We start from the raw sequence: 20,190 nt of genomic DNA on the forward strand, positions 1-20,190 counted from the left end.
TGAACTCTGTGTATACTGCTACATTCCCCCCTAACTTGTCCTCTCTTGGTCTCCTGAATGCAATTTTTAAGATGCAGCTGCAAAGCATTTTTGGAGAAGTGTGCATCGCTTTACGAATATTTTGCACACTCCCCGTAACGGTTGCAGGCGGCGAGAGAGCTTTTAGTAAGCTAAAACTCATAAAAAATTATATGAGGTCCACTATGTGTCAGGACAGGCTTTCTAGTCTTGCCATGTTGTCCATTGAAAGTCAGTTGGCTAGGAAGCTAGACTTTAATGATTTGATCACTGACTTTGCTATCAAGAAGGCTCGGCGCTGGGCTCTTGGTGACTAAGGCTGAGCAACCTGCAATCTGCTCGCTTTGTTTGTAATTGTGAGTGTGATTGCTTGTGTGTGTGTGTGTGTGTATGTGTGGTGTTCGCTTTGTTATATCATTCTAAAGATTGTTTTTTTGATTGGCGTTAATGTATGCTGTAGTATTGTTAGAATAAGTAATTCATTGTGGTATTTGAGAATATTTCTAATAAAAATATATTTAGATTGTAAAAGATGGGCTTCAGTACATTTCTTAAAGATGATATCAGTCTATTCATTATTGCTCTGTACGCTGTATGTTTACATAAATATATTTTCATCTTAAATTAATGCAGAAAATGCACAAATTAGTGTGTAAAGATTCACCAGAATGCAGGAAATTACGTAGTTGATACTCTAAATGTGTGTGTGTGTCCCGGCACTGGTGGTGGGGCCCAAAGTGATATCTTTTCATGGGGCCCACTTTTCCCCCCTATACGGCGCCCCTGCCTGTCACTGCCGCTTAACTCTACATATGCATAGAGCAGCGCTATTGTAGTCTGTTTGCGGCAATGCATGAGTGGGTCGTTCCGTGCATGCGTTAAATATTTTGACGTGATTAATTTAAAAAATTAATATCCACCCGTTAACGTGATCAATTTGACAGCCCTAGTTGTGCCTTATGTTGGTTATGTTAAAAGAATACAATTGCTTAATACTGAAGGAAAGCAATTTAATGGGGTGAACATGAGTGCGTTATATTCGCGCAACATAAGTGCCTAATGTTGGCGAGACATGTGCTTTATGTTAAAATGACACAATTGCTAAATGCTGAAAGCAATATTATCAGGTGCAAATTCTTTCCATAATTTTTTTATGTCAGTTCAACATCCCATTTTTTTGAGTGTGCGTGCATTCGCACATTGACGTGACTCATCATCGTCAGACTCGGATAAAAACTGCAGCAGCTGGGGAAACCTCCATGCCGTCCGTGAAATAAAATCAATAATAAATATTGGTGGAAACGGATTATGCAACACAAGTATTTTATTATGCTTGTTGTTAACACTTATGTAAATCTGATGTTGGTAGATTGTTTTCTTCTTGGAGCTGAAATGCATGTGTGGCAGCTTAGCATTTTGAAAGTTGTTGTCATCTTTTCGGAATCAAAGCACCACGTACAGGAACAGCCTTCCGGGCCTGAATCTTATACCGGAACAGCATTCCAGCCCTGAATCGTATACCAGAACTGCGTTCCTGACCGTTCTGGCCCACTTTCACCCCTTGCTCAAGACACAGCTGTGAATGGCCACAGCTGGATTTTTTTGGAATTTTATGGGTGAAACATGGTAATGGTAATAAACACTCTTGAAGTTCTGCTCTGAGATCCCCAGTTTGGCCAAATTTCAAAATTGTCTTATATGCATGTGTGATACATCATTGGAAAGCTTAAAATATCAATTTTCTGGGGGAAGAAAAAAATTGAGCAGGAGGGCATTTAAAATTAAAAAAAAAAAATCATAAACAGCAAAACCCTATCTGGAGGTGAGAGCACGCGAGAGTAGAATTACAGACGCCATGACTTTAATGAGATATTATCGTGTACTTACCTTGTTTCCATCCAAAAACTCCATGTTGCATGTATCACTGAGCGTCAAGACAAAGCTGTGAATGGCCACAGCTGGATTTTGGGGGGATTTTATGGGTGAAACATGGTAATATAACAAGGGTCGCGATACAGAAATCGCAGACATCAAAGAGTGGTTGAGATTTTTTTTCCATATATTTATCTTTTTAAACCTTTTTTTTTTTTTCCCCAATTTTTCTTTGTTTGGATCCATTACTTATCATCTAACATATTGGTGAAAATGCGACAGTAAGAAAAATAATAGAATGAAGCGACAGTTATGAGGTAGATATCCTTGACTTTTTTTTACAGACATCATTTTTTTCATTGTGACGTAATTTGTTTAAAAGTTTAAAATATTCAAGTGAATAATTTTTTCTAGTTTTTTTTTTTTTTTTTTAAACGAAATATTAGACATCAATTAATGATTCTAAGCTAAAAATGACAGACATTTTGAATAACAAATATAATTTCCTGCGTTTTATGGCTGGGTTGAAACAAAAGGGGTTGCACGACGTCTGTAAACGGGGGTTTCAAGGGTAAAACGGACAAATTAAAAATAGTTTGGGGGCTTAATGCCCCATGAATCTGCTATGGCAGCATACAGACATATTGTTCTATCAAACACAGCAGTTGTTTTAGCTTAAAATACAGCAGTTTCTTTATAAGTATAACACCATTTACCATTTAAAGAGGAGTGCAAGAGCAGAAACTGCTTTTTCAGTCTGGTCTGTGTTTTCTGCCGTATAGAATTTTCAAAACAAACCTCAAAGTTGTTTTAACTCATTCGCTTCCATGAACAGCGACAACACATCAAATCCAGACAAACAGAGATGGATGGTTACAAATGATCACCTGTCTTTGCCATTGATGGTGATAGACGTTCATTCCACTTTTGCTGGAGGGACCATCTACTCAAGGACGTAGGTTTGCATAGGGACAGTAGGGGCAAAACACTACCAACTTTTCGGGATGCTCAAATTGTCCCCACCAACTTTTAAGCAATTTTATTTGCGTTATATAATGGCTTCAGTTATGTAGGTCATTTAGATTGTCTTTCCATATGTTTTAATTGTTGTAACTGACCCTACCATTATTATTAGGTGAATTATTTTTATTGTTCAGACTTACATGTACCTCTTTTCACTTGCTAAATGTGCCGGTCCATTTTTTCCCCTCCTAAACGCACATTTGATTGGCTGATGACTTGTCCCCACCCCACACACACAGGCATTGGATATTAGGGATATTAGACTTTTTTCCAGCCAGAAGCAGCCACTGTAAGAAATGTAAAGACATTAATGATGTGCACGCGGGGAACACACCACTAACTTTGCTACTGAAAGTCCGACTTGCATCAGAGTTAGCATGACATCAAACTGTGTGAACTAGCTAACCGGCAAAACTCGAGTTGGTAGCTGCTTAGAGAGAAGTGTCCTCCTGTATGTATTTTCTACTGCTAACGTTAAACTGTGAGAAATGTAGTAAACTGAGTTTACCCCTTTCTCCCTGATTTTACTTTTTTATTTATATGGTCTTGAAGCAGCCCACTGGAGCTTTTTTTTTTTAAGTTTGGCTGTGTTTGTGGACAAAAGCAGAAGTTGTTTTTTTACCTGAAGGACGGCTCCATATTTATTTATTTTTTGTTTTTCCCTGACAAAGGAGTTTTTTCAGTTCTATATTTCGTTTTTTTATTTAGACAATGTGGAGTGGTCTTAAGACAAATGTTTTATTTTTTGCATTCCTGGATAGTTAAGAGATGATGAACAAGCTTGTATTTATTGTGTATGTTATACTGTATTTACAATTTATGTTCAAATAGTTCAATTTAAATTTGCTCATAAAATCTGGATTTTTCGTGGAACTTTTCAAAATGTTTTAGTAATTTTTGAAAACAAAGGTTTGAATTGAACGGCATAGGATGAACCAACACACTTAAAAGTTAGTATAAGTCAATACAGATTTATTTTGCATTGATCATTAAGAATGTCCCAGAAATAAAAGTGCCTGTGTATAATGCAAATCCCCGTAGCTAGACGCCACAATGACACGCGAACATATTTGAAAACTAAAAGGTCACAGGTCAATTGCACACGAATACCCAGCAGCTGAAGCTGAACAAAAACACGAAACAATAATATAGCTACAATGCAAGCACGTCTTACCTATTTGAAGGCACCAAAGATAGATTTCCTTTCTGAACTCCACAGTCTAAATCTGCAGCTAACTTTTCCTCGCTGGGCACTATTATAGAACTATCATCATAATCATCTTTATTTCGACCTCGAATTAAATTTTAGACATTTTCACTGTTTTTGTAAAGAAAAAAATCTTTTTTGCACTGTGTTAACACGTCCTCTGTTAACAGTTAACTTTTCAGTTCAAATAGCGTCTTATTCATCATGACCTGGACACAAGCAAGGTGTCAACTGGTGACCATGTTATTAACAAAAAAAAAACAAAACAAAAAAAAAAACAAAAAAAAACTTTTTCAACGTATACATTTAATCCCCAAAATTAAATACGATATTGTTTCAATGTGTTTTTTTTTTTTTTTTTTTCATTTTTATTTTTAATCAACATAATCTACCAAAACCATTTTCTTTGTCCCCAACACCAGGGGGTGCTGCAGCACCCTCAGCACCCCACTTCCCGCTCCACTGCAACAAGTCATGCATTTCATCAATTGTAACTGTAGTTTTCATTCAAGTTTACAAGTTGTTTGTTTAGCACATCTGCAGTTTCCACAATTTGGGATTTTAACTGAACATTTAAAGATCTGGTAATTTTAAAAGTAGGCATTGCATTAGTCGACATTTTAGGGTCTCGTTGGGTTGGAAACGTGTGTGTTCCAGCCGAACTGCCAACAGAGTCTGGATAGGGAGAGATGAGAAATAATTATAATGAGGTCATTCTTTGTTTTTCAACCTCCTGGGGTTATAGTAATCAGTAGAAGAATATCCGAGTCCTACCTGGTTTGTGCAGACATTCTTCCTTGTGTCTCTCATCCCAAGCTTTAAGTTTACAGGTTGTAGAGCAAAAGAAAACGTTTTGACAGCGACTACAAGCAGTTAGCTTCACAGCAGCAGAGCGCCCGCAGTTGTAGCAGAACCTAAATGATGGGGACCTGAGAAAAGATTAAAAGTTTGACCGATATATCAGACGGCTGACATATCGCGTCCATATATAGTATGAAAGTTTGTCAAGATTGGCTATTGGCTGATAGATAGTAAGGGTGGGAATCTCGGCGTCCCTCACAATACGATTTGCGATACAAGGCTCACGATAACGATGAGCTCACGATATGCCGATACAACAATTATCGATACATGAGTTGGGAAATCATTCTAGGACATTGCGCAACAAAACTAATAGACAGAAAAACAAGCTCTTTTCATCCTTCTTCTGTAAATTAGAATTAGTTTATTACTTGAAACAGATAGGACGTCTATGACCATCTGTGGCAGCCAATGCCAAGCAATGAGTTAATTTGGGGGCCTTTCAGGTAACTATCTCTTGATTTTGTTCATTTTGGGGCATTTACGGGCCTCTTTTTGTTGATTTTGGGGCGTTTAAAAGTCACTTACTGTCAATTTTGGGTTGCTGAAGGTTAGCGAACAGGGAGTGACTCAAGAATGTCCCCAAATGAATAAGAAATGAATCAAAATCAACAGGAAGTAACCTGTAAATACCCACAAAAGACTTGGTGTGAATGCTCTGGTTTCAGTGCCATTGATGGCACCAGGCATCCAATTCAGTCAAAATAAATTGGACGTCTCGCGCAGACCCCTAGACGTGGACACTATTCTAATGGATGATTTTGGTAGTAACTTGTTGGGTCTTTTTTTTTTTTTAAATAGTGACACATTTTTTTTTTTTACAACAATATATTTATTCTTGGCGAGAGCATATCGATAACTTTTGGGCTACAAAGTATTGCAATATATCACAGTTTCAATATATTTTCAGACCTCTAATATATAGTCGATATATTTCGAAAACTGTTATGTTCACTGTTTGGGTGATAATTTTTCTAGTGAAGGTCGACCGAAATACCGGGTTGATTTATGGACTTTTTTTAAGATCGGCCGATATGTAGTTGATATAATAGGATGTTTGGGTGATCATTGTTTGCATTGATTGTTAATTGTGATTTTGCACCATGTTATTGTCAGTGTTAAAAAAGGAAGTAGCAGAATAAAATTCCAACTTATAATACTGTTATTACATTTATGTATATAAAGTGTGTTTCATTCCGAGTTATAAAAATCTAGTGTCAGTAGTACATCGTAAAAATATGGGTATACAGTACATTCATGTCGGCATAAAGTAGAAGTATTTGATTTGTTTACCTTTGTTTGACAGCAATGGAAGATTTCAGTTCATGTCTGGAGTCAGCATCAGTAGGAGAAAGAGCATTTTCACCTGTGAGGAGAGACTTTTCTCTGAAACTGTCACTACTGTCAGGCTGTGGTGACGAGACGGACTCAGATGTGGAGTACAGGCAATAAAGTTCATTAATGAAAACTAAGGTTCTTCTGCTGACATGCAGGGATGAGAAAAAGTACAAACAAAAAGCGCTCCAACGGAGGAATGAGTCAGGCTGACTAGGGTCAAAAAGTTCAAACACAAAGCACTCCAAAAGGGAGGAAAGGTAAAAACGTAAAACACTCCAAAAGGAGGATAAAGTCAGGATTACTAGGATCAAAATGTACAAACACAAAGTGCTCTAAATGGAGAACAATACACAGGATTACTATAAAAGCTATGACGAGAGGCTGACGTGACTAACCTGAGTGGAAAGACACTTCTGCACAACATTACATCTCCTTCAGTTATTGTCCTAATCACATCATTTACACATTAAAAATTCAGGAACCTAAGAGGCACAAAAATTGTATAATTTTTGCCAAAAACATACAGGTCGGCTAAAATTTGCCAAAAACGTTCCCATTCATTTCTAATGAGCAAAATTACCCATTCATTTCTAATGAACCTATTTGCTATTCATTTAAATGGCACAAAAGCTTCCATTCACTCATTGATTTCCAACCCAAGTGACTCAGTATCAACAGGAAGTAACCCCTAAATGCCCCAAAATCAACTGGAAGTGAAGGCGAAAATGGCCACAGAACACAGCAACAGTAAGTAAACTGGGGATGTCAATAGAACAATAGCAAGTGTCCCCGAAATGCCCCATAATGAATAGGAAGTGACGCAATATCAACAGGAAGAGACCCTGAAATGCCTCAAAATCAACAAAGTACCAACCATCACTGCAAAGCTTCCATCGCAATTCCTCCAGAAATTGCATTTTGTAGTTTAACTTACAATTCAGAAGGAGGTCCTTCTGTTTCTCCAGTTGTTCGTTCTCTCTTTGGATAGCTGTCTCTCTTAGCAGACTTCCCATCATGCTAAGCAGGTGATGTCGCGCTTTAAATATTTCTCTTTCCTCCATGCTGAGGATATGGAAGGGTGTGTGGGCAATACGCACATCCTAGACAGTAATGCGGTGTTACAGATTTAGGTACAAATGCACAATACAAAACCAATACAATTTCTTTATTTCTGCACACAGGTAATACAGTGGTATGAAAAAGTATCTGAACCTCTTGGAATTTCTCACATTTCTGCATAAATTCACCATCAAATGTGATCTGATCTTTGTCAAAATCACACAGATGAAAATACAGTGTCTGCTTTAACTAAAACGACCCAAACATTTATAAGTTTTCATATTTTAATGAGATAGCATGCAAACAATTATAGAAGGGAGGTAAACAGGTAAGCGAACCCTCTGCCTAATGAGACTTAAAGAGCAATTAAAACTCTTTTTTAACCAAAAAAAATTAAGTCAGGTGTGTGCCCAATCACTGATGAGTGGTTTAAAGCTGCCCTGCCCACTATAAAACACACCTGGTAAGAATTGTCTTGATGAGAAGCATTTTCTGATGTGCATCATGGCTCAGTCAAAAGAGCTGTCTGAAGACCTGCGATCAAGGAATGTTGATTTATATAAAGCTGGGAAATGATACAAAACGATCTCTAAAAGTCTGGATGTTCATCAATCGACAGTCAGAGAAGTTGTCTACAAATGGAGACAATTTGGCACTGTTGCTTCTCTCCCAAGGAGTGGCCGTACACCAAAGATGACGCCAAGAGTTCAGCGCAGAATACTCAGAGAGGTAAAAAAGAACCCTAAAGTGTCTGCTAAAGACTAACAGAAATCACAGGCACAGTCCAATATCTCTTTGCACACATCAACTACAGTGCTGGCCAAAAGTATTGGCACCCCTGCAATTCTGTCAGATAATGCTCAGTTTCTCCCAGGAAATGATTGAAATTACAAATGCTTTGGGAGTAATATCTTCATTTATTTTGCTTGCAATGAAAACACACAAAAGAGAATGGGAAAAAAATCTTTATCATTTTACACAAAACTCCAAAAATGGCCCGGACAAAAGTATTGGCACCCTCAGCCTAATACTTGGTAGTCCAACCTTTAGACAAAATAACTTCGAACAACCGTTTCCAGTATCCATCAATGAGTTTCCCACAATGCTCTGCTGGAATTTTAGACCATTCTTCTTTAGCCATCTGCTCCAGGTCTCTGAGATTTGAAGGGTGCTTTCTTCAAACTGCAATTTTCAGATATCTACACAGGTGTTCTATGGGATTCAGGTCTGGACTCATTGCTGCCCACTTTAGAAGTCCCCAGTGCTTTCTGTCAAACCATTTTCTAGTGTTTTTTTAAGTGTGTTTTGGGTCATTGTCTTGCTGGAAGACCCACGACCTCTGAGGGAGACCCAGCTTTCTCATACTGGGACCTACATTATGCTGCAAAATTTGTTGCTAATCTTCAGACTTCATTATGCCATGCACACAGTCAAGCAGTCCAGTGCCAGAGACAGCAAAGCAACCCCAAAACATCAGGGAACCTCCGCCATGTTTGACTTTGGGGACAATGTTCTTTTCTTTGAAGGCCTCGTTTTTTCCCCCCTGTAAACTCCTGTTGATGCCTTTTCCCATAAAGCTCTACTTCTGTCTCATCCGACCAGAGAACATTCTTACGAAACGTTTTTGGCTTTCTCAGTTAAGTTTTGGCAAACTCCAGCCTGGCTATTTAGGTCTCTGGGTCAGAAGTGAGGTCTTCGTGGGTATCCTACCATAGAGTCCCTTTTCATTCAGATGCCGATTAATAGTACGGGTTGACACCGTTGTACCCACGGACTGCAGGACAGCTTGAACTTGTTTGGATGTTTGTCGAGGTTCTTTATCCACCATCCGCACAATCTTCCATTGAAATCTCTTGTCAATTTTTCTTTTCCGTCCACATCTATGGAGGTTAGCCACAGTTCCATGGGCTTTACACTTATTGATGACACTGGGCACGGTAAACACAGGAACATTCAGGTTCAGGCCCTTGCTTCCTCACAATTTTACTTCTCAAGTCCTCGGACAGTTCTTTGGTCTTCTTTCTTTTTTCCATGCTCAATGTGGTACACACAAGGACACCGGACATAGGTTGAGTCAACTTTAATCCATTTTAACTGGCTGCAAGTATGATTTAGTAATTGCAACAACTCATTATGTGCCACAGGTAAGTAACAGGTGCTGTTAATTACACAAATTAGAGAAGCATCGCAGGATTTTTCAAAGGGTGCCAATACTTTTGTCCAGCCCATTTTTTGAGTTTTGTGTAAACTGATGATGATTTAATTTTTTTTCCCATTCTTTTTTGTGTCGTTTCATTGCGAGCAAAATAAATGAAGATACGGTAATACTACCAAAGCATTCGTAATTGCAATCATTTCCTGGGAGAAAATGAGCATTTGACAGAATTGCAGGGTTACCAATACGTTTGGCCAGCACTGTAAATGTAAAACTTTGGCCTAGAATGGCGTTCATGGAAGGACTCCACGGAGCAAGCCACTGCTGTCTAAAAAAACATTGTTGCTCGTTAAATGTTCGGAAAAAGGGACTTGAACACTCAACAGAAGTTTTGGCAAAATATGTTGTGGACTGATGAAACCAAATTTGAATTGTTCGGGAGTAACAAACAACGTCATGTGTGGAAGGAAAATGGAACATCTCACCAACATCAACACCTCATCCCCACCATAAAGGATGGTGGAGGGAGCATCATGATTTGGGGCTGTTTTGCTGCCCTAGGGCCTGGACAACTTGCAATCATTAATGGAAGAATGATTTCAATAGTTTATCAGGATGTTTTGCAGGAAAGCCTGATGCCATCTGTCTGACAGTTGAAGCTATAAAGGTTCAGATACTTTTTCATTTCACTGTATAAAATCTCCACTACAGTAAAATAACTGAAAAATAAACTACATAGATAACAGCCATAAATATACTTTCAAAAAAAATAAACCAAAATGTTATTGCAAAATATACATGTTGATTTGTCATAGAAAGTCTTCATCTGAAATTCAAGTAGATGTCTTACCTGATCAAAGGAGTGATGTGCATAGTCGACCACATTTCCGATACTATCACCGACCTGGACTGGCTTCAACATGTCAGCACCAGCCTTTACTAACATGTCTAACTACGGCAGACACAAATAAGCACAAATGCTCAATTATGAGCTATTAGGATGACAATCTTCATTATTGTCACAGATTAGCTGGAGTTTCATAAGCGCTGCTGATTAGGGGTGTGGCATTATATCGAAAAGTGATATATCGCGATACTTTGTCGCCCAAAAGGTTATCGATATACACCCACCCCAAGACTCGATATATCGTTTTAAAAATGTGTCACTGTTTAAAAAAGGTTGCTACCAAAATCTTCCATTAGAATAGTGTCCATGTTAACTCACTGGCGGCCAATGACACCACGATACATCCTATTCATTTTGGCTGGTTTGGGCGTCCCTCGCTGTCAATACTTCCTATTCCTTTGGGAACATTCTTGAGTCACTTCTTTTTCAGTAACCCAAAATCAGCAGGAAGTGACCCGCAAATGCCCCAAAATCAACAGGAAGTGACCCATAGAGGCCTCAAAAGGAAAAGGAAGTGACCGAAAATCAACAGGAAGTGACGTAAAATGCTTTAAATTTTACTCATTGCCTGGCAATGGCTGCCACTGATAGCCATATGTTGATTCGCTGCCACCTTCCCAGTTCAAATGGATTGGAAGTCTACTATTGATAACTCATTCCAATTCACAGGGAAGGATGAAATAGCTTGTTTTTCTGTTTATTATTTGCTTTGAAGAATATCCTAAAACGATTTCCTGGCCCACGCGTAGATTATTGTTGTATCGCCAAATTGTGAGATCATCATTATTGTGAGTTTTTTATCGCATATCAAATCATAGATACCCAGAGGTTCTCACCCCTACTACCGATTTGGGCAAAATACAGGGTATAAATTGGACTCACAGTGTACGAGCAAACAACATTTTGAATTTATACCCTTGTACAAGATAGAATCTTCAATTAATATGGGGCTTGTTTAAGAAAAGCCCATTTAAGCAAGAGAAAAAGATGCCAAAATCCACATAGGTAGGTCAGAGCTGCCAAGAAACCAAGTCATCCAAAGTTTTGAGAGAGCATGAATTTGCAAAACTGAGACTGTGACTTATGAATTTCCAGATGTGGCAGGTCTTAAATGTCTGTAACACCAGTTTCAATATTGATTATAAACTGTGGCAAATGACTGTATCTGTATGTGGGTGAATACCAGTTTTTCCCTTTTGCCATCCAAGTCGTAGCAGAAGTTACTGACTGCACATAAGGCATTTCCAACTCCACAACCCAAGGGAATGTTGGGATCCGCACCTCCTTTTAACAGCTCCTCAACTGCCTGAACAGGGAAAACAAGATTCATTTCTAGTTGGACTGATTTCGGCTTAATTTAAATTAATGTACATTTACGACAAACCATTTAAGAACATGTGTTACTAATTCCAACACATATTCTATGAAGCCACATGAACCAATTAGACGTCTTAAATTGTGTCAGCCAAAGATTCGTGACTCGATGTTTCATTCATGTTTGCGCTCTACTGACACCTCTACTGTACAGGTGAAAGTATAACCGATGAAATGTTTCTAAGAATGCCCCAAGTCCCACTTTTTACTCTACACACAGTTCAGTTAGTCCAAGGGTTACCTACAAGTTCCATTGTTACGCTGATGATGAAACTTGAATTTCCGCTTAAATTGTAATTAACCCTCTAAGTACCCCTAAATGCCCCCTAAATCTAAAAATAAATATCCAAAAACATGTATTATTCGGAGGAAATTCTGGTCCACCATCTGGCGTCTGAGGAGAGGAAAGCAGTGCACTATTAACACTGTGTATAGTGAAGATGGGCTACTGCTGTCCTCGACTCAGGACGTCGTGAGTCGGTGGGGAGAATACTTCGAAGCCCTCCTCAATTCCACCGACACGCCTTCCTTTGAGGAAGCAGAGTCTGGGGACTCCGAGATGGGCTCTCCGATTTCTGGGGTTGAAATCACTGAAGTGGCTGGAAAGCTCCTCGGTGGCAAGGCCCCGGGGTTCGATGAGATCCGCTCGGAGTTCCTAAAGGCTCTGGATGTTGTGGGGCTGTCGTGGCTGACACGCCTCTACAACATTGCGTGGACATTGGGGACAGTGCCTCTGGATTGGCAGACCGGGGTGGTGGTTCCCCTTTTTAAGAAGGGGGACCGGAGGGTGTGTTCCAATTATAGAGGGATCAAACTCCTCAGCCTCCCCGGCAGGGGCGGACTGGTAATCTGTGGGTTCTGGAGGATCACAGAACGGCCGGTGCCCTGGACGGCCGGCGGCCGCCATTCATTATACATCACTGTTTTTGTCCCCCCTAGCCTCTGATTATCTACAGTTCGCATCCAATCCAACAGGTGGCAGCAATGCGCCTGGCTGTTCATCGCCAGTCTGATAGAAGAACGAAAGAAGCACAAAGTTGCCTTCATTGGTTCCTTGTGGAAGCAAAATGGCGACGAGCACAATATGGATGGTGGTGGCAAAAAAAGAAAAGAGAAGGGTGGCGCGGAGAAGGTTAGGAAGAAAAAAAATAAAGAAACTGTAGAGCGAAGCATCAAAATGTCATAAGTTGACAAATATTTTCGCAAGCAGCAGTCTGGCTGCAACGGCCACGTCGGGTAACAGCAGCCCAGCCCCGGCGTGAGAGGGGAGCGGCAGCCGCTCTGACGTGCAGCCGGTACAGGGAGAGAGAAAAAAAGAGGGAGGGGGTATTGATAAGCTGGTGGAAGTTCGAGAGGGAAGTTCCCCAGACAAGCGCAGAGCAAGTAAAAATGGATGAAGAGGGTCACTTGCTCGGTATACTGGCAATTGTTATCCACCAGGTAGGTACATTTTAAATGAAATAAATGACAAAGGGTTAGTGCCAGCTAGTCGATGTACCCGTTGGCAATCGTGTCAAGTTACAATATGCTAGTCCTACTATCACTCTCCTAAGAAAAAATATTTTAGCTGTAAAACAACGTATGCACACGCAGCAGCAATATTAATTCAGAAGAAATATAACAAAATATTAATAAATTGAATGGTTTTACTTTATAGTTTAGGTAGTTAAATTGATATATATTTTTAATCATTTATATATCATTTTGTTTTCTGGTTAATACTTTCCAATGAAGGTTATGTATACAGGATTTGTCTTGAAATGTTTATTGTATTTTCATTGAAATTTATTATTTGTATGGCAAGATTAATTATGGCAGGGGTCTCCAAACCGGTCCTCAAGGGCCACTGTGGGGCCTGGTTTTTCTTTCAACCGATCGAGTACCGACAGTTTAACCAATGAAGTTTCTGCTAAAACAAGCAGCACCTGACTGCAATCAACTGATTACACTTGTAAGACACCAGATTGGTGCATAGGTGTTGTCTTGTTTTGTTGGAATGAAATCCTGTGCCCGCTGCGGCCCTATGTGGAATAGTTTGGAGACCACTGAATTATGGCATAAACAATGAAATCGTTTTATAGACAGAGATATATAGAGATATATTATAATCAATCGGATACATGAATGAATGAATTTATTGTCATTGTCATCATCATCATAATCATTGACAGTTTCAGAATGTGGAATTTGCCCGAATACTTAAAACTTGCTTTGAAAAATACATTCTTTCATTTGTTTATTCAGGTCTATCATAGAGCTAGTACAGAAAATGAACCCAACTCCAGTTCAGCCTTGCAGTACTTTGAGCGCCCCAAGTCAGACAGTGACAGTCTAGACATATTTTCTTCATTTTCTCTTAAAGTGCAAGAAATTGATGCATTTTACAATCAAATGTTAAAAAAAAAAAAAAATTCTCCCCGGGGTTGGGGGGTTGGGCGGTATGCTCCCGGACACCCCTAGTGAGTCTGTTTCCCTTCGTAAAGCGATTCTTGTGGGCTGGGCTGAGTCAAAGTCCAGGGCTGCTTTTTAGTCCCAGTCCGCCCCTGCTCCCCGGTAAAGTCTATTCAGGGGTACTGGAGAGGAGGGTCCGTCGCGAAGTCGAATCTCGGATTCAGGAGGAGCAGTGTGGTTTTCGTCCCGGCCGTGGAACAGTGGACCAGCTCTGCACCCTCTGCTGGGTCCTTGAGGGTGCATGGGAGTTCGCCCAACCAGTCTACATGTGTTTTGTGGATCTGGAGAAGGCGTTCGACCGTGTGCCTCGGGGATTCCTGTGGGGGGTGCTTCGGGAGTACGGGGTACCGAGCCCCTTGGTATGGGCTGTTCGGTCATTGTACGACTGGTGTCAGAGTTTAGTCCGCATTGCCGGCAGTAAGTCGAATTCGTTCCCATGTGAGGGTTGGACTCCGCCAAGGCTGCGCTCTGTCACCGATTTTGTGCATAACTTTCATGGACAGAATTTCTAGGCGCAGCCGAAACGTTGAGGGGTCCGGTTTGGTGACCTCAGCATTGAATCTCTGCTTTTTACAGATGATGTGGTGCTGTTGGCTTCATCAAGCTGTGACTTCCAACTCTCACTGGAACGGTTCGCGGCCGAGAGTGAAGCGGTTGGGATGAAGATCAGCACCTCCAAATCCGAGACCATGGTCCTCAGTCGGAAAAGGGTGGAGTGCCCTCTCCTGGTCGGGGATGAGATCCTGCCCCAAGTGGAGGATTTCACGTATCTTGCGGTCTTGTTTACGAGTGAGGGTAGGAGGGAGCGAGAGATCGACAGGCGGATCGGTGCGGCATCTGCAGTGATCCGGACGCTGCACCGTGGTCCGTAGTGGTGAAGAAGAAGCTGAGCCGACAGGCAAAGCTCTTGATTTACCAGTCGATCTATGTTCCTACTCTCACCTATGGTAACGAGCTGTGGGTCATGATCGAAAGAACAAGATCCCGGATAGAAGCGGCCGAGATGAGTTTCCTTCGCAGGGTGTCCGGGCTCTCCCTTAGAGATAGGGTGAGAAGCTCGGTCATCCGGGAGGGACTCGGCGTTGAGCCGCTACTCCTCCGCGTTGAGAGGAGCCAGCTGAGATGGCTCGGGCATTTGGTTCGGATGCCTCCTGGACGCCTACCTGGAGAGGTGTTTCAGGCATGTCCCACCGGCGGGAGGCCCCGGGGACGACCCCGGACACACTGGAGAGACTATGTCTCTCGGCTGGCCTGGGAACGCCTTGGGATCCCGCCGGAGGAGCTGTTTGAAGTGGCTGGGGAGAGGGTAGTCTGGGCTTCCCTGTTAAAGCTGCTGCCCCCGCGACCTGACCCCGGAGCAAGCGGAAGATGATGGATGGATGGATAGATGGATGGATGGACTTCCGTTACTTTTTAAAAACTTGCCAAACTGTCAACTGACTCATCGTAGAGGCTGTAACTTATACATCCAAATCCTTTCATATGACATAGACACGTTAGTTGAAAATGAAGATTCAGTTCTACTGAACGATGCTTTGACACTTGCTGCCAAAATTGAGGCTTCATTTGTCACTGATATCCAGTGTTGTTAATAACGGCATTAGAGTTTAACGGCGTTACCAACAGCGTTATTTTTTTCAGTAGTGAGTAATTTAATCAATTACTTTTCTCATCTTGGCAACGCCGTTACCGTTACTGACGATGTAAAGGCGTGCGTTACTACGCGTTACTACGTTGTTTGAAAGACGCGGGATAAGTCAGAGACATGGACTCACGGAGACGAGAGAGCAGAGCAGGAGGGGAGAGGAGGGAAGGAAGGAAGCTGTGACGCCGTTGCAAACGCGATGCTAGGTCGCTTCAATAATACCTGACTGTAGCCAATAGCCTATAAACTACGCCCACATGATGGTAGGGTATGATGCTAAATATCACATGTATATAGACCTCGATGCGAAATGATAGACTTACCGGCGTTAGTAAACACCCACCATCTTAAAGCAATAGACTTCTCAGGAAGGCTCTGTTGCAGAGAACTTTCCTAGCGAACCTAAGTAACTTTAATCTAAAATACTCCTAAATCTGCTAAATCTTGACTTGAATCTATCTTTAAATGATAAAAGATTTAAAACTTTCACATGTCTAAAGTAGACAGAACTGAACTAATGCAATAAAGGGAGCAAATTTGACAACTTTAATGGTTGATTCACAACATGAAATGACTTCCAAGGCAAAGGTTACTATGTGTTTTTTTGGGGGGAATGAAAAAAAAACATGAACGGTAACACCAGTTACTTTTCCAAGTAACTAATTACTCTTACATTCAAGTAACTTAGTTACTAACTCAATTACTTTTGGGGAGAAGTAATGTGTAACTGTATTTAATTACTTGTTTAAAGCAAGATTAACAACACTGCTGATATCTTCCTCGCCAACACACGCCTTGAAACACTCTTCATTTAACACGCCCACTTTTACTTGACATAAGCTTTGAAACCCCATGTGATTTAACTCATCATTAGTTACCTTTTCGTTGCCACTTGCTATAGCCAATGACAGAGGTGAATGTCCACTCCAGAGGAGGTCTGTTTTGGCACTATGGGATAGCAACAGGGAGACCACCTTGCTGGCGTTCTGGATTGGGAAAAAAACAGAGGATAAAAGAGAAAAAGTCATGAAAAACCACCATTCATTGATACACTTGTTCCTGATACACCAGACTTTTGTTGCATTGGAGATAAATGTCTGCACTGCAAAAACACACTTCCTTTAAACTAGTTAAATTCTCTTGTTCTCAGTGTAAAATTTGCAGTGTGTACACACTGCAAATTTATAACATCTTAATCAGATTATTTTTCTTAAATATAGTCAAATAATTTTCTCCATCTGGTTTTGATTGTTAAAGGGATCCACGATCTTAAACACATGTAGGCTCTAATAAACCACAATTGTTCTCATGTACTAAAATATGTTTTTATGCTACATTCCATAAAAGTGGGGAGTCGGAGTTTTCCAACCTCCGACGAGCAAAATATCATTGGAACGCCACTCGAACTGGGAGGTCCAAGTCGCGAAGTCGGAGAAAAAATATCTACCCCGACTTCCAAGTTGTTTCAATCTAACGTCACTGGACAAAATGGCGATGCCCGTGGAAACACAACAGACCGTGAATGGTAAAACATAATTTACACGATTATAAAAATATAATATCATTGCGCTTGTGCAAAATAAAAAGAACTCTTCTCTGTGACTTCAAGTGCAGTGTGTGTTATTGTGTGTCTGTCAATGAACACGTATTTTATGCCGGGGCTAGACACTCCGCGGCAGGATGGCTACTGGTAGTCAGACAACTTTTATCAGTTAAATAAAGAAAAACTCAGACAAAAAATTTGATGACACAATAATGAAGTTAAATAATAAAATGTTCTCACAGTGAATTAGCTTAATGAATTTTCAGATGATTTTTAAATTGACTTTCAGCGAGAATGTAACTAAAGAGGGCAGTTTACAGTGTGTGCTATTTACGTACATCAGCTGCCGTTTTTCCTCCACTATTTGATTGCTTGCGAGAAGGCAGGTTTGCTGTAGGTCAATATGCCTTTTTGATAAACATAATTTAAAAAAAAACTTTTCGCGATCAGCCATCTTTGCGGTTTACATTCGCTTGGAACGCTTTGAGGTCGGAACTGGTACTATCCGAGTGGGATAAATCCGACTTCCCACTTCTCTGGAATGCAGCATTAGAAACACATTAAATGTTAAATCAATGGCAATATTTTATAATATTCAATACATATTTTGACCGATAGCTGGCGCCATGTTTTGCGGGCTCGGAGTGATGATGTAATCAGGACGTTTCCAATTGTGTACAACAATTGTGTATTGCTGCCTAAACTCGCTAAGTAAAATGCCACGATGTGCTGCTTTTGGATGCAATTTCCACTCAAATGGAAACAAGGGGAGTGATGTGAGTCTCCACAGATTTCCTATTGACAAGAAGAGGTGAAAGGTTTGGAAAAATGCCTGTACACTGGCAAAACTTTCCAAACAACCAAGGCTTTGCTCTCGCCATTTTTCTCCTACCGCGTTCGAGGCTTTTAGTCGACGACTACTTATGAAAGAGTTCAAAGGAGCGGCTGGATATAAGCGGAGACTAAAATCAAATGCTGTTCCAACTATTTTCCCTCACAAGAAGCCTCAACGCGCTCGGATAGCGAGTGAAATGCGCGCAATAAAGTGCCAAAAACAAACTGCTGGCAGCTCTATTAACCAGGCAAGCCGCATGAATGACAAAGTGTGTTCAAACTTTTGGCCTGTACTGTATGTAAAGCACACGACAGCTTTGGATGCTAACAAGCTACATAATTATACTGGAATAAGTTTGATTACGCAATAGCTCACCTTGAAGATCTGCTAACCAAGGGCGTAGGTTTGGTCTTAACATTGGTAAGGTCGACATAAAAGCATAACCTGCGTGTACACTTTTTGCTGGGAACAGGACATTAATAAAACCAAAAAGATTGGGTGAATGATGGTCATTGGGTGAACGATGGTCAGGTCTACATTTCTCAAGAATATGAACCTAATTAACGGATAGGCTTTATATATATATTGACTTATACTAACATTCATGTGTATTGGTTCAGGTGATACAACGTTCAATTCAAACCTTAGTTTCAAAACATCCTAAAGAAACATTTTGAAAACTTCCAAAATAAATGTCTAGACTTTATTAGCAAATTTAAATTGCAATATTCGCACATAAGTTAAATTATATGAACATACGCAATAAATACCAACTTTTTCATAATCTCTTAGCTATCCAGGAATGCAAAACAAACAAAAAAAATCTTAAGACTACTCAACATTGTTTAAAAACATATTACTGAGAAAACGTATCTGTCAGGGAATAACAATAAAAATTAATAAAAATAGAAAAAAAACTGCTGCTTTTTTTCCACAAGCACAGCCAAACTCAACAAAAAATGAATGCTCCTTTGGGCTGTTTTCAGATCACATAAATAAAATACAACTTGAAAATTGACTGACACACACTCTCTCTAAGTAGCTTTTTGCTTACGGTTTTTTGGTTCTATTGTTTCCAGCAGAGTTCACTACATTTCTCACATTTTAATTAACGTTAACAGTCGAAAACACATACAGGAGGACACTTCTCTTTCAGCAGCTTCCTACTCGAGTTTTGCAGGTTAGCAAGTTTACCGAGTTTAATGTTATGCTAACTCTTATGCAGGTCAGACTTTCAGTAGCAAAATTAGTGGAGTGTTCCCCACCTCCACAACATTGACATATTTTTACAATATCTATTCTTGAATTGAGAATATTTCTGACAAACGAACTAATCTTTAAGATTAAAGATACTAATTTATTGCTTAAAATAAGAGTGGCAAGCTTATTTTCAGCTAGTTATTTTTCTTATTACAAGAAATCAAAGTAAAATTTACTTGAAGCACTGTTTCAATTATTTCTAGTAGATTTACACTGAGAACATGGGAATTTAAATAGTTTTAAGGAAGTGTTTTTGCAGTGCAAAAAATGTCTTAAATTAAATATGTTGATTGACCAAGACGGTCTTTCGAGAAGATAGTAGAGGTAGGTAGAAACATCCATATTGAAAACCTTATGAATGATAATTTGGTAACGTAAATGCAGCATATTTCATTTCTGGCATCAGTGAATCGCAGAAAATATTATTTTGTTACATTGCCACACTGTTAGTACTCACACGGTGATCCTTTTCTCTCTGGCAGGCCATGTGCAGAGCTGTTCGACCTCCTTCTTCAGGACGTGACTTTTCACTGGTGTGCCGTGATTTTCTTGTCATCAGGAACACCTGCAAAACAGTCAGACTTCTCTAACTCATTCAGTACCATTGAGGGCAACAGATATCCAAACCATATGAACTGGGAG

General features: G+C 40.1%; 1 protein-coding gene across 3 annotated transcripts in view; it reads right to left on the minus strand.

The window, feature by feature from the left end:
• Window positions 1-4,497: 4,497 nt before the first annotated feature.
• The window catches only part of LOC130918462 (ankyrin repeat and MYND domain-containing protein 1-like), a 34,722-nt gene continuing 19,029 nt past the window's right edge, over window positions 4,498-20,190 (minus strand). For all 3 annotated transcript variants that reach the window (XM_057840168.1, XM_057840167.1, XM_057840169.1), the window contains exons 13-20: window positions 20,006-20,113; window positions 16,789-16,896; window positions 11,624-11,746; window positions 10,384-10,485; window positions 7,254-7,419; window positions 6,275-6,347; window positions 4,895-5,049; window positions 4,498-4,795 (exon numbers count right to left, since the gene is read on the minus strand). In XM_057840168.1, coding sequence (XP_057696151.1) covers window positions 4,605-4,795; window positions 4,895-5,049; window positions 6,275-6,347; window positions 7,254-7,419; window positions 10,384-10,485; window positions 11,624-11,746; window positions 16,789-16,896; window positions 20,006-20,113 — 1,026 coding nt within the window. In that variant the 3' untranslated portion in view covers window positions 4,498-4,604. The remainder of the gene's footprint in view (window positions 4,796-4,894; window positions 5,050-6,274; window positions 6,348-7,253; window positions 7,420-10,383; window positions 10,486-11,623; window positions 11,747-16,788; window positions 16,897-20,005; window positions 20,114-20,190) is intronic.

The sequence above is a fragment of the Corythoichthys intestinalis genome, chromosome 7 (assembly GCF_030265065.1).
Source record: "Corythoichthys intestinalis isolate RoL2023-P3 chromosome 7, ASM3026506v1, whole genome shotgun sequence".
Classification (NCBI taxonomy): domain Eukaryota; kingdom Metazoa; phylum Chordata; class Actinopteri; order Syngnathiformes; family Syngnathidae; genus Corythoichthys; species Corythoichthys intestinalis.